This window comes from Bombina bombina, chromosome 2 (genome assembly GCF_027579735.1).
Source record: "Bombina bombina isolate aBomBom1 chromosome 2, aBomBom1.pri, whole genome shotgun sequence".
Taxonomy (NCBI): Eukaryota; Metazoa; Chordata; class Amphibia; order Anura; family Bombinatoridae; genus Bombina; species Bombina bombina.
Genome location: NC_069500.1, coordinates 347,030,048 through 347,044,095, shown reverse-complemented (window position 1 = coordinate 347,044,095; position 14,048 = coordinate 347,030,048). Strand labels below are relative to the sequence as shown.

At 37.0% G+C, this 14,048-nt stretch overlaps 1 protein-coding gene across 2 annotated transcripts in view; it reads right to left on the bottom strand.

The window, feature by feature from the left end:
- Positions 1 to 14,048, bottom strand: part of ACAD10 (acyl-CoA dehydrogenase family member 10) — a 392,348-nt gene that overhangs the window by 156,668 nt on the left and 221,632 nt on the right. For both annotated transcript variants that reach the window (XM_053701717.1, XM_053701716.1), the window contains exons 11-15: positions 9,758 to 9,903; positions 8,916 to 9,089; positions 7,858 to 8,249; positions 7,377 to 7,517; positions 7,120 to 7,257 (exon numbers count right to left, since the gene is read on the bottom strand). In XM_053701717.1, coding sequence (XP_053557692.1) covers positions 7,120 to 7,257; positions 7,377 to 7,517; positions 7,858 to 8,249; positions 8,916 to 9,089; positions 9,758 to 9,903 — 991 coding nt within the window. The remainder of the gene's footprint in view (positions 1 to 7,119; positions 7,258 to 7,376; positions 7,518 to 7,857; positions 8,250 to 8,915; positions 9,090 to 9,757; positions 9,904 to 14,048) is intronic.

Genomic DNA, 14,048 nt, shown 5'->3' with positions numbered 1-14,048 from the left:
CCACCAGATCCGGTCCCGGATCGGGGGCCAACATCTCATGCTGTCTTGGTAGCAGTGGCAGGTTTCTTGGCCTGCTTTCCTTTGTTCCAGCCTTGCATTGGCCTCCAGGCTGGCTTGGCTTGAGAAGTATTACCCTCTTGCTTAGAGGACGTAGCACTTGGGGCTGGTCCGTTTCTGCGAAAGGGACGAAAATTAGGTTTATTTTTGGCCTTGAAAGACCTATCCTGAGGAAGGGCGTGGCCCTTGCCCCCAGTGATATCAGAAATAATCTCTTTCAAGTCAGGGCCAAACAGCGTTTTCCCCTTGAAAGGAATGTTAAGCAATTTGTTCTTGGAAGACGCATCCGCTGACCAAGATTTTAGCCAAAGCGCTCTGCGCGCCACAATAGCAAACCCAGAATTTTTCGCCGCTAATCTAGCCAATTGCAAAGTGGCGTCTAGGGTGAAAGAGTTAGCCAATTTGAGAGCATGAATTCTGTCCAAAATCTCCTCATAAGAAGAATCTTTATTGAGCGCCTTTTCTAGTTCATCGAACCAGAAACACGCTGCTGTAGTGACAGGAACAATGCATGAAATTGGTTGTAGAAGGTAACCTTGCTGAACAAACATCTTTTTAAGCAAACCCTCTAATTTTTTATCCATAGGATCTTTGAAAGCACAACTATCTTCTATGGGTATAGTGGTGCGTTTGTTTAGAGTAGAAACCGCCCCCTCGACCTTGGGGACTGTCTGCCATAAGTCCTTTCTGGGGTCGACCATAGGAAACAATTTCTTAAATATAGGGGGAGGGACGAAAGGTATGCCGGGCCTTTCCCATTCTTTATTTACAATGTCCGCCACCCGCTTGGGTATAGGAAAAGCTTCGGGGGGCCCCGGGACCTCTAGGAACTTGTCCATTTTACATAATTTCTCTGGAATGACCAAATTCTCACAATCATCCAGAGTAGATAACACCTCCTTAAGCAGGGCGCGGAGATGTTCCAATTTAAATTTAAATGTAATCACATCAGGTTCAGCTTGTTGAGAAATTTTCCCTGAATCTGAAATTTCTCCCTCAGACAAAACCTCCCTGGCCCCCTCAGACTGGTGTAGGGGCATTTCAGAACCAATATCATCAGCGTCCTCATGCTCTTCAGTATTTTCTAAAACAGAGCAGTCGCGCTTTCGCTGATAAGTGGGCATTTTGGCTAAAATGTTTAAATGTTTTTGATAGAATTATCCATTACAGCCGTTAATTGTTGCATAGTAAGGAGTATTGGCGCACTAGATGTACTAGGGGCCTCCTGTGTGGGCAAGACTGGTGTAGACGAAGGAGGGGATGATGCAGTACCATGCTTACTCCCCTCACTTGAGGAATCATCTTGGGCATCATTTTCTCTAAATTTTGTGTCACATAAATCACATCTATTTAAATGAGAAGGAACCTTGGCTTCCCCACATACAGAACACAGTCTATCTGGTAGTTCAGACATGTTAAACAGGCATAAACTTGATAACAAAGTACAAAAAACGTTTTAAAATAAAACCGTTACTGTCACTTTAAATTTTAAACTGAACACACTTTATTACTGCAAATGTGAAAAAGTATGAAGGAATTGTTCAAAATTCACCAAAATTTCACCACAGTGTCTTAAAGCCTTAAAAGTATTGCACACCAAATTTGAAAGCTTTAACTCTTAAAATAACGGAACCGGAGCCGTTTTTATATTTAACCCCTTTACAGTCCCTGGTATCTGCTTTGCTGAGACCCAACCAAGCCCAAAGGGGAATACGATACCAAATGACGCCTTCAGAAAGTCTTTTCTGTGTATCAGAGCTCCTCACACATGCATCTGCATGTCATGCTTCCTAAAAACAAGTGCGCAATAGAGGCGCGAAAATGAGGCTCTGCCTATGATTAGGGAAAGCCCCTAGAGGATAAGGTGTCCAATACAGTGCCTGCCGGTTATTTTACATAATTCCCAAGAATAAAATAATTCCTCAAAGCTATGAAGTATAAAATATGTTTATATATCAATCGTTTTAGCCCAGAAAATGTCTACAGTCTTAAAAGCCCTTGTGAAGCCCTTTTTTTCTTATGTAATAAAAATGGCTTACCGGATCCCATAGGGAAAATGACAGCTTCCAGCATTACATCGTCTTGTTAGAAATGTGTCATACCTCAAGCAGCAAAAGTCTGCTCACTGTTTCCCCCAACTGAAGTTAATTCCTCTCAACAGTCCTGTGTGGAAACAGCCATCGATTTTAGTAACGGTTGCTAAAATCATTTTCCTCTTACAAACAGAAATCTTCATCACCTTTCTGTTTCAGAGTAAATAGTACATACCAGCACTATTTTAAAATAACAAACTCTTGATTGAATAATAAAAACTACAGTTAAACACCAAAAAACTCTAAGCCATCTCCGTGGAGATGTTGCCTGTACAACGGCAAAGAGAATGACTGGGGAAGGCGGAGCCTAGGAGGGATCATGTGACCAGCTTTGCTGGGCTCTTTGCCATTTCCTGTTGGGGAAGAGAATATCCCACAAGTAAGGATGACGCCGTGGACCGGACACACATATGTTGGAGAAAAATCGTTTTTCTACATTAAACTTAGTTTGATGATGATACAGTCTGTTGTGTGATTATTTTGTTTTTGTTCATTAAACTTAGTTTGATGATGATACAGTCTGTTGTGTGATTATTTTGTTTTTGTTCATTAAACTTAGATTGATGATGATACAGTCTGTGTTTGTGTGATTATTTTAGTAGGTGCTGTTAGCAAATGTTTTTGTTCATTAAACTTAGTTTGATGATGATACAACCTATATTATTAGGTTTATAATGCTGTTTCGCATTTAAAGTCTTCATTTCAAAGCTTTAAAAAGAATGTATTAGGTGTTTTTATGACAATTTTGAGTGAGGCCTGGAACCTAACTCCCTCACTTCCCATTGAATATAAACTGGGTTTCAATTTACAACGGTTTCGATTTACAACCATTCCTTCTGGAACCTAACCCCGGCGTAAACTGAGGGCTACCTGTATTTAATTGTAATTAATTGTAGGTAGTTTAGGTAATTTATTTAATGATAGTATAGTGTTAGGTGTAATTGTAACTTTAATTGTAACTTAGGTTAGGATTTATTTTAAAGGTAATTTTGTACTTATTTTAGCTAGGTAGTTATTAAATAGTTAATTACTCTTTAATAGCTATTCTACCTAGTTAAAATAAATACAAACTTGCCTGTAAAATAAAAATAAATCATAAGATAGCTACAATGTAACTATTAGTTATATTGTCGCTATCTTATGGTTTATTTTACAGGTAAGTATTTAGCTTTAAATAGGAATAATGTATTTAATTGTAGTTATTTTATTTGGATGTATTTAAATTATATTTAAATTAGGGGGGTGTTAGGGTTAGGCTTAGGTTTAGGGGTTAATAACTTTATTATAGTAGCAGCGACGTTGGGGGTGGCAGATTAGGGGTTAATAAATGTAAGTAGGTGTCGGCGATGTTAGGGCAGGCAGATTAGAGGTTAATAAAAATTAACTAGTGTTTGCCAGGCGGGAGTGTGGCGGTTTTATTAAAGTGGCGACGATGTCCGGTCGGCAGATTAGGGGTTAATAAGTGTAGTTAGGTTGCGGCGACGTTGGGGGCAGCAGATTAGGGGTTAATAACTATAATGTAGGTGTCGGCGATGTTGGGGGCAGCAGATTAGGGGTTCATAAGTATAATGTAGGTGGCGACGATGTCAGGAGCGGCGGATTAGGGGTTAATAAGTGTAAGATTAGGGGTGTTTAGACTCAGGGTTCATGTTAGGGTGTTAGGTGCAGACATATTTTTTATTTCCCCATAGGAAAAAATAGGGTTGCGTTAGAAGCTGGACGCTGTTTTTTTGCAGGTGTTAGTTTTTTTTTCAGCCAGCTCAGCCCCATTGTTTCCTATGGGGAAATCGTGCACAAGCACGTTTTAGCCAGCTTACCGCTACCGTAAGCAACGCTGGTATTACAGTGGAGAAGTGGAGCTAAATTTGCTCAACGCTCACTTTTCTGAGGCTAACGCAGCCATTCAGAAAACTTGTAATACCAGCGTTGTTTAAAGTGAGCGCTGGAAAAAAAAGGCTTGTTAGCACCGCAAGTCTTTACCGACAAAACTCGTAATCTGGCTTTTTGAAACACTAAATTTAATGTATACGCCGCACCTCCCGCACCCTCATATCTAGAGCCCACATCAGGGTTCAACCTAGGTGAATTATTTTCACCACAAATCCTTGCAATTTACTTATGATGTATCAATGTCTTGATAGCAGGGGTCCTGCGTGTCCCCAAATTTAACTTTAATTTTAAAACCAAATACAATTCCTTATAAAAAAACAACAACTTTATATTGAAGTAGTAATGCCAGCAACAAAATTAGGATTCCCTTGAAATGATAGGTATTTAGTGCGGGTTTGAGGAATTTTAAGCCATCTACATATTGAGCTCCAGGCTTTCAGTGGTCTAGTTATTGGGAGTATATCGCCTATATTACGTTGAATTTGTTGTGGAGCTAAGTGAGGTAATACTGGTAATGAGTAAGGTATAATTTGTTCTTCTTGCAGAGTTTTAAAAGTAAAATAGTATTGTTGACTTTACCAATCTAGTACGTATTTTGAGAGGGCTGCCCAGTTGTAAAGCAAAAGATTAGGGAGACCAAAGCCTCCATGCAATACTGAGCTTGAGAGTTGCTGGGAGCCTATGCAGTGTTTTTTTCCTGCCCAAACAAAGTCAAGGATTTTAGTGTTAAGTGATCTTATTTACTTTTTTTCAAACTTAATTGGCAACATTTGGAACACATACAATAACTTTGGGAAAGTAATCATCTTAATTAGGTTTATACGGCCAGAAAGTGAAAGAGGCAAACTTTTCCAGTGTTCTAATTGATCTACAACTTTTTTTAAGGAGTGGGGTGTAGTTAAAGGCATACCAATGTTTAGGGTTGAGGGACAATTTAATTCCTAAGTATTTAAACTCATGTTTGACTATTTTAAAATCAAATCCAAAAGGTGTATTCAGAACCTCCCTGTTCTAACCAGATCAGCTCAGATTTGTCATTGTTTAAGTGGTAGCCTGAAATAGAACCAAACCTCTTAATAAGTGTCATTAACTGTGGGAGATTGGACTGTGGATCTGAGAGAAAGAGGATCATGTCTTCTGCGTAAAAAAAAAAAGAAGACAAATATACAGTGGAAGCACCAATCCACAATCCTTCTGTTTCCTCTCTTATAGCTTGAACAAGGGGCTCTATTGCAAGGTCGAATAGGTGAGGGGAAAATGGGCATCCCTGCCTGGTACCTCTGAGTAGGGAAAAGGTTGGGGCAACTCTACCATTAATTATAACAGCTGCTACCAGATCCCTATATATGCTTTTAATAGTCTGGAGGATATTTCCAGAAAAGCCGAAGTGTTCTAGGTTTAAGAAAAGGTAGTTCCACAACACCTTTTCGAAACCCTTTTATAGTAAGGGAGATACTAACTGATATTTAGAGGCCAGAGTAAAACTTAAAAGGACAGTTCACCCAAAAACGTTCTCCCCTTTAAATTATTCCCAATGATCCTTTTTACCTGCTAGAGTGTATTAAATTAGTTGCAAGTGGCTCCTTTACTCCTATTTCAGCATTTGAAATAGCTGATTTAGCTTGTGGTTTCCCAACCTATACTGAAAGTTTTGATACTGGCGTATACGCTATTGACAAGCCTAAGTAAACACAGCCAGCAGAAGAGATTACACCCTCAGTGGGGGACATGATAGTTAAGTAATAAAATGATAATTTTCCATTGTTCTCTCTATGTATTGAGCTTTGGTGTTCCAGACAAATATAAGATAAGGAAGCAAGTGTGTGTACACAAAGTGATAACATAATGAGATCTGATATTACCTGAAGCTCAACCCATTGTAATAGGCTGTGAATTCAAAGCACAAAACCAGCTACTTCAGATACACAAATAAACCCGAAAATGCAATTTCTCAAATATTTTATACTCTGCAGTTGGTATAACAAGTAATTTAAAATACATTTATGGAAAAACAATTTTACAGTGTACTGTCCCTTTAAAGCAAATAGAAACAAAGTCATGGGACCGCTGCACTGCAGAAAATAGCCCATGTACACAGGCTTTAGGACTAGTCAGGTTTATAATGGGCGTTTTACATAAAATTTAGTATTTCTAGCTTTAATAAAATCTAATAATAATAATAATAGCTCTTTTCATAGTGATTTTAACTGCTCTTGAAAAAGGCAGCTGTGTCTGCTGAAACCGGTTAAGCTTTTTTACTCATATTTTGAGATTTTGTATTGGATTCTATTAAAGCTGGAAATTATTGTTATCAATGCTTCAGGTGTTTTCTGAATAAAATCTTCAATTTCTTCAAGTAACCCTGTGAGTATGTTCCTTTTAGTGCAGGCTGTTTGCTATGCTATATTGCACTATTGTTTGCCTTTTCTTCTGAGGTTTTCTACTGAGACCTGAGGTGGGAAAAAGAGGTTTGGGAAGCTCCTTGTGAAAGACTGCGCTGCCATCTGAAAAACAGTTCTGTGTAGACGGTAGAGGAGTAATTTTAATTTTTTTGTATTTTTTTGGCTTGTTCCATTTTAGATGCAAATATTCCAAAATCCAAACCTTTTTGCAGTCCCAAACAGTTTGGATAAAGGATTTTCTACTTGTATTAGCTTTTCTTAAAGGGACAGTAAACTTATAAAATAATGTTAGATAATTCTGCACTACATTCAGTTCAATGGCTCGATTGTGCGTGCTGTGTTTAGACAGCACGCCCGCGAAAACGCTTTTAAAAACCAAGACCCGATCAGAAGAGCCTGGAGAGGAGACCAGGTAAGTACAACTTTGATAGCAAAAATCTCTGAAAGCTTTTAAAAGCTGCCGCTAAGATAATGTTATATAATTCTGCACATTATTTTTTAAATTTACTGTCTCTTTAATGCTGAGAATAGTATGACTTGTAAGCATGTGGTGTTAATCAGTGGGTAATCTTTGTAAACAAAAACAACAACAACACTTTGCATTGCATATTATAGACTTCCATGTCCCTTTTATAAATAAACTATTTATCTATAGTTTATAATATTTAAAAAAGTACCTTTGGCTCAGTCATGGCAAAGCAAGATCTGATCTTTCCATCTAGCAATGGCTTCAGCCAACGCTCTTTCTGCTCTTCAGTTCCATAGCGGACTAGCACTTCCATGTTTCCTGTATCTGGAGCTGAGCAATTAAATATCTGAAAATATTTAATACACAATTACCACCATTTCAAAGACAATATTTTAAAAGACAACTTTTAATATATGAAAAGACAAATATCAAAGTTAAATATAACTACCATGTTGCATGCTATACCTCTGGTGCAAAGAGTGATGTCCCCATTAACTCACAGAGATGGGCATATTCCATATTTGTAAGCTTGGCACCATATCTACCCTCAGGATCACTTTCCAGAGGTAAGAAAAGGTTCCACAACCCCTGTGATTGTGCCTTCTCCTGTTGAAGATAAAAAGGGAGAGTTGGAGAAAAAACAGATTAAAGAATCAGCTGCAATGTAGATACTGCAACTTGGCAAAGCAATCCAATTTTTTTTTTTACCTAGTGTAATATTGTAAATATGCTTACACTAGTTTTTCATTTTAACTAAGTAAATCAAGAAATCTGACGTTTTTACTGATGTTTCCAAAACCTCTTCAATGCTTGTGGAACTTTCTGTAAGTCAACAAAATATTTCCTGATACTAGGAAACACCTGAGTGTAGCACTCCCTTTATATAACTTGTGTGAACATGTTATCAACTACAATTAAACTATATATAATAAGGTTATGGATATACCTTAAGCTTCTCTGTAAGTGGATGATGTGTCCATCTCTTCTCAGATACTTGGTAGTTTCTAAGTTCTTGCTCGACAGGATAAATATGAACTTCTATAAATTCTTTAAGTTTATAGTACACATCCTGGACTTCTGTGGAAAGTCCATCCGGAGAAATAATTAGGACTCCTCTTGAAGAACAGACAGCTTTAGATCCAAATGATCTGTTACTGGACTGGTTTAGAGGAATTGTTCTATTCCAAGTGCTGTACTTTCTTGTCGCAGTTTTAGAATTATCTCCAGGGAGAGAATTGAAAACTCGAAATCCTTCCTTTGTCGCAAAGTCCCAAGCTATTTCAGCAAAATACTCTGCAAGCTTTCCGCCGGCTTCTGCATTAGCTGAACTAGCCTGTCCTACAACATTACAAAATAAATCAGTAGGGGTTTACCACATTATTCAAAGGATATTAAAATCCATCCAACGGTAAACTAGTTCTATAAAGTTTAAAAGATAATCACGTAGTAATAATGGTAAGTTAAGTGTATATGGAGCTACAAATTACAAAGTAGAATTATCCAAATCCTGAATGTAGATTTAATCAATATTTGTTGCTCTTTATCACAGGAATGTTTAACCTATGGATAAACGGGCACACTGCGAGAGAGAGAGAGAGAGAGAGAGAGAGAGAGAGGAGAGAGAAGAGAGAAAGAGAGAAGAGAGAGAGAAAGAGAAAGAGAAAGAGAGAGAGAGAGAGAGAGAGATTAAAAAGATGACTTGGATTAAACAATGTAAAATAAATAAGGGGGCTTATGTGATAAATGGATATCCCTGATTTAAAAGGAAGAATGGCTGTATTCGAAGTGGGCAAAGCTAAAAAAAAAAACAAAGATACAAAAAACATACAAGTTTATTGATACCAAATAAAATTTAAAAAAAAGGTAGACTAAGTGATAATATTTATACTCGCTTCAAGTCAGCCTAATAATCCCCGATTTCACCATTGTTTTTGTGAAATCTACTTTTTAAAGAAAAAAACAAAACAAAACAAAAATACATAAAAGAGGTATGTAGATTAGTACCTGTGAGTGAACGCTTGTACACCCCTTGTAGTATGGCTGCGAATCTGAAAAAGGAGAACGCCATATAAAAATAGAAGTTTTCAATCTTAGGAATTCTCATATTCTTACAGTACTGATCAATATATTCCTCTGCTGTAGGAATTCCCAGCTCAGACAAGTCATAGCCTTTCAAGCCTAGAACAAAATGAAACAAACTTGTATTAACAAATTCTCATTATTGTCCTATAATTACAAAATGTGCAGGTTTTTAGGAATGGGTTAATCCATTTATTTTAAATTCAGAAGCCCCTGAAGAGTCAGCAGTAGATATATTAGAAAGTAAATTAGAGTACTTGTACATAGATTAATTTGGGATAATCAAAAATAACTTGGTTCTTTGGATCTATCCAGTCTTCCTACAAGCTGACATATCAATAGGATACAGGCTACAGCAGTTTGATAAGACAGCAGGATTCTTTATTTCATATAAGAACATTTCCGTCCTTCCATTCCATCCCATATCTCTGTATTCCTACTACCAAGACAGAATAAGAATCTACATTTCAGAAGAAGTGTCTAATACTCTTCTAGATGTCAACTTAACTACCATTCATCAGAGATTTAGAGTAGAGTTGAAGTGAGACTTTTTACATAAGATTATACAATATAAATTTTGATTATTTTTTTGTGCAAAGAGAAAGATAAAAAATACTATATACAGTAGGATAAAGGTTTATAATTAAAAACAAAAAGTTTGGGTTCATGTTTACATATATGACTGTTTATGTATCTGTATTGCATTAAATATAGATAATTCTAGGGTTTTTACTTCCAATTGTCTAGTCTATTTCAGGCATCCATACCTTTTTGAATTGGAAGGTCCAATGGGAGGTAATGGGGGACACAGTTATAGGCCACATCTGAGATTGGATCTCCAAGTGTAGACAACTCCCAATCCAAAATACCAAGCACCTTCAGTTTGTCCGGATGAAATATTAGGTTATCTAATCTGCCTCAAACAAAGAAAAACGTTTTATTTTCATTTGAATATCACTAAAGAGGCTTTTGCTACTGAGACAGACATATTTCTGTATTGCCTAATAAATAACCAGACTCTCTCTTAAAGAGACATTCTTTGTTTTGCCAATGACATACATTAGTAGGGAAAATGAGCCCAATCATTTTACAGAAAAAAATATTACAAGCATACAAAACACCATTTGAAGTCAATAAAATAACAAGCTGCTTTGGAGTGGTCATTATTTTATCTATGCTTACTGCAGCTTCAGGAAATGGTAACATGGAACAAGTGGATACCTGAAGACATTACAGTTTTTAGTATGCAGAAACTACATATATAATGATAGCAATTTTTTTTTATTTTTTTTACTAAAGCCTGCTTGCACACAAACAGGTTTATTATCCAATCCACACAAAAAGAAATAGTGTGCAATGAGGTTGCTTAAAGGGACAGTTTACTCCAAATTACATTTTCATGATTCAGTTAGTGCATGTAATTTTGAACAACTTTCAAATTTACTTTTATCGCCAACTTTGTTCTCTTGGTATTCTTAGTTGAAAGCTAAACCTAGGAGGTTCATATGCTAATTTCTTAGACCTTGAATTATCTGAATGCATTTTGAGTTTTTCACCATTAGAGGGTAGCAGTTCATGTGTGTCATATAGATAACACTGTGCTCATGCACGTGGCGTTACCTAGGAGTCAGCACCGATTGGCTAAAATGCAAGTCTGTCAAAGAACAGAAATAAGAGGGCAGTTTGCAGAGGCTTAGATACAAGGTAATCACAAAGGTAAAAAGTATATTAATATAACTGTGTTGGTTATGCAAAACTAGAGAATGGGTAATACAGGGATTATCTATCTTTTAAAACAATACAAATTCTTATGTAGACTGTCCCTTTAAATAAATAAAAAAAACTTTATTTTTTTCAAAAAAGAAAGTTTATAGGTGCATTTACATCATGTCACACAAATATGTTTTTAAAGATATGCACACAAAATTAAGTCGGCTAGTTTACGAGTTTTGCGGTAAGAGCTGTTCGGTAATAACTTGCAAGTTATTGTCACTGCTCACTTACCTACAGCGCTGGTATTACAGGTTTACAAAAACCCGGCGTTAGCAGGCAAAAAGTGAGTGTAGAGCAAAATTGAGATCCATACCGCACCTCAGCGCTGCTGAAATCTGCGGTGAGCTGGTTTAATGTGCTCGTGCACGATTTCCCCATAGACATCAATGGGGAGAGCTGGCTGAAAAAAAGTCTAACACCTGCAAAAAAAAGGAGCGCAAAGCTGAGTAACGCAGCCCCATTGATTCCTATGGGAAAAGAAAATGTACGTTTATACCTAACACCCTAACATAAACCCGAGTCTAAACACCCCTAATCTTACACGTATTAACCCCTAATCTGCCGCCCCCGACATCGCCGACACCTACATTATACTTATTAACCCCTAATCTGCCGCCCCCAACCTCACCAACACCTACATTATACTTATTAACCCCTAATCTGCTGCCCCCAACATCGCCGACACCTACATAATGTTATTAAGCCCTAATCTCCCGCCCCCAATGTCGCCGCAACCTACCTACACTTATTAAGCCCTAATCTGCCGCCCTCAACGTCGCCGCCACTATACTAAATTTATTAACCCCTAAACCTAACCCTAAGTCTAACCATAACACCCACTAACTTTAATGTAATTAAAAATAAATCTAAATAAATTGCTAGATTGTATAGGGGCGCACTTGTATCACCAACAATGTTAAATACCTCTAAATGTGGCTATTCTAATATATATCACTAGAGTGATAGGAGTATTTACTAATGTTAGAATTGTATTATGTGGTCACTGGTGTATGGTACACACATACAATAATAAACAAAGAGATTATTCAAATCACACAATATAAAATATAAGATGAGGTAATAAGTCAGATATTATGCACATGAGTTTATAAAGATAATTGTTAATAATAAATGTTTATAATGAACTCGCTATGGACCAGTATCTTCAAATTAGTGGAGAAATGTGATATCTGGGCTGGTCGAGGCAGCTGACTGTTAAGGATCTTGCATTCTATTGGCTGATTGGAACAGCCAATAGAATGCAAGCTCAATCCTATTGCCTGATTGGATCAGCCAATAGGATTGAAGCTCAATCCTATTGGCTGATTGCAACAGACAGTAGGATTTTTTCAACCTTAATTTTGATTGGCTGATAGAAATCGATCAGCCAATCGGAATCTAAGGGATGCCATCTTTGATGGCGTCATTTAAAGGAAAACCTAATTCGGAAGAAGACATCGATTGAAGAGGATGCTCCGCGCCGGATGTCTTGAAGATGGACACACTCCACGCCAGATGGATGAAGATAGAAGATGCCGTCTGGATGAAGACTTCTGCCCGGTTGGATGAAGACTTCGTTGAGGACTTCTGCCGGCTTCATTGAGGATGGATGTCGGGTCCTCAAAAATTGTAAGTGGATCTTTGGGGGTTAGTGTTAGGCTTTTTTAGGGGTTTATTGGGTGGGTTTTATTTTTAGATTAGGGTTTTAGGCGGAAAAAGGGCAATGCCCATCCAAATGCCCTTTTCAGGGCAATTGGGAGCTTAGGTTTTTTTAGTTAGGATTTTATTTAGGGGGTTGGTTGTGTGGTTGTTTGTATTATTTTTTTTTACAGGTAAAAGAGCTGATTTCTTTGGGGCAATGCCCCGCAAAAGGCCCTTTTAGTTTAGTAGTTTAGTTTAGGCTAGGTTTTTTTTTATTTTGGTGGGGCTTTTTATTTTGATAGGGCTATTAGATTAGGTGTAATTAGTTTAAATATCTGATCATTTCTTTTTTATTTTGTGTAATTTAGTGTTTGTTTCTTTTTTGTAATTTAGTTAATTGTATTTAATAAATGTAATTTATTTAATTGTAGTATAAGGTTAGATGTTAGTGTAACTCAGGTTAGGTTTTATTTTACAGGTAACTTTGTATTTATTTTTGCTAGGTAGTTAGTAAATAGTTAATAACTATGTACTAACTAGTCTACCTAGTTAAAATAAATACAAACTTGCCTTTGAAATAAAAATAAAACCTAAGCTAGCTGCAATGTAACTATTAGTTATATTGTAGCTAGCTTAGGGTTTATTTTACAGGTAAGTATTTAGTTTTAAATAGGAATTATTTAGTTATTAATAGTAGGTTTTATTTAAATTTATTTTAATCACATTAAAGTTAGTGGGTGTTATGGTTAGGTTTAGGGGTTAATAACTTTAGTATAGTGGCGGCGATGTTGGTGGCAGAAGATTATGGCTTAATAAATGTAGGTAGGTGGCGGCGGCGATGTTAGGGGCGGCAGATTAGGGGTTAATAATATTTAACTAGTGTTTGTGATGCGGGATTATGGCGGTTTAGGGGTTAATATTTTTATTCTAGTAGCGGCGATGTTGGGAGTGGCAGATTAGGGGTTAATAATTTTATTTTAGTGTTTGTGATGCGGGAGGGCCTCGGTTTAGGGGTTAATAGGTAGTTTATGGGTGTTAGTGTACTTTTTAGCACTTTAGTTATGAGTTTTATGTTACAGCTTTGTAGCGTAAAACTCATAACTACTGACTTTCAGTTTATAGTATCGATCTTGGCGGTATAGGGTGTACCGCTCACTTTTTGGCCTCCCAGGCAGACTCGTAATACTGGCGCAAAGAAAGTCCCATTGAAAAAGGACTTTTTGAAAGCTGCTGTAATTACGTTGTGTTACGGCCAAAAAGTGTGCGGTGCCCCTAAACCTGCAAGAATCGTAATACCAGCGGTAGTGAAAAAGAGCCTTAACCGCAAAACTCGTAATCTAGCCGATTGTCAGTAATTTGTGAAATATTTAAATGAAAAAGGTTGTGCTTTAAGTGACTGTATCACATAACACCATATTTAGAAGAATAAAAATTGGGGGGAAAAGAAACGTTTTTTTTTGCCATTCATGGACACAAACCACCAAAACAGCATAATCTACTGGTTTGTAAAAAAAAGTTGAGCTATTAAGATACAGTCATTTTAATTAGACCTTCTTTGCTTGATAGCAGTTTTCAAGGACAGCACTAAGTAGAAGCAAATTTTGTCTCTCAGCAGTGTCTGCCGAAACCACATCACCTATAAAA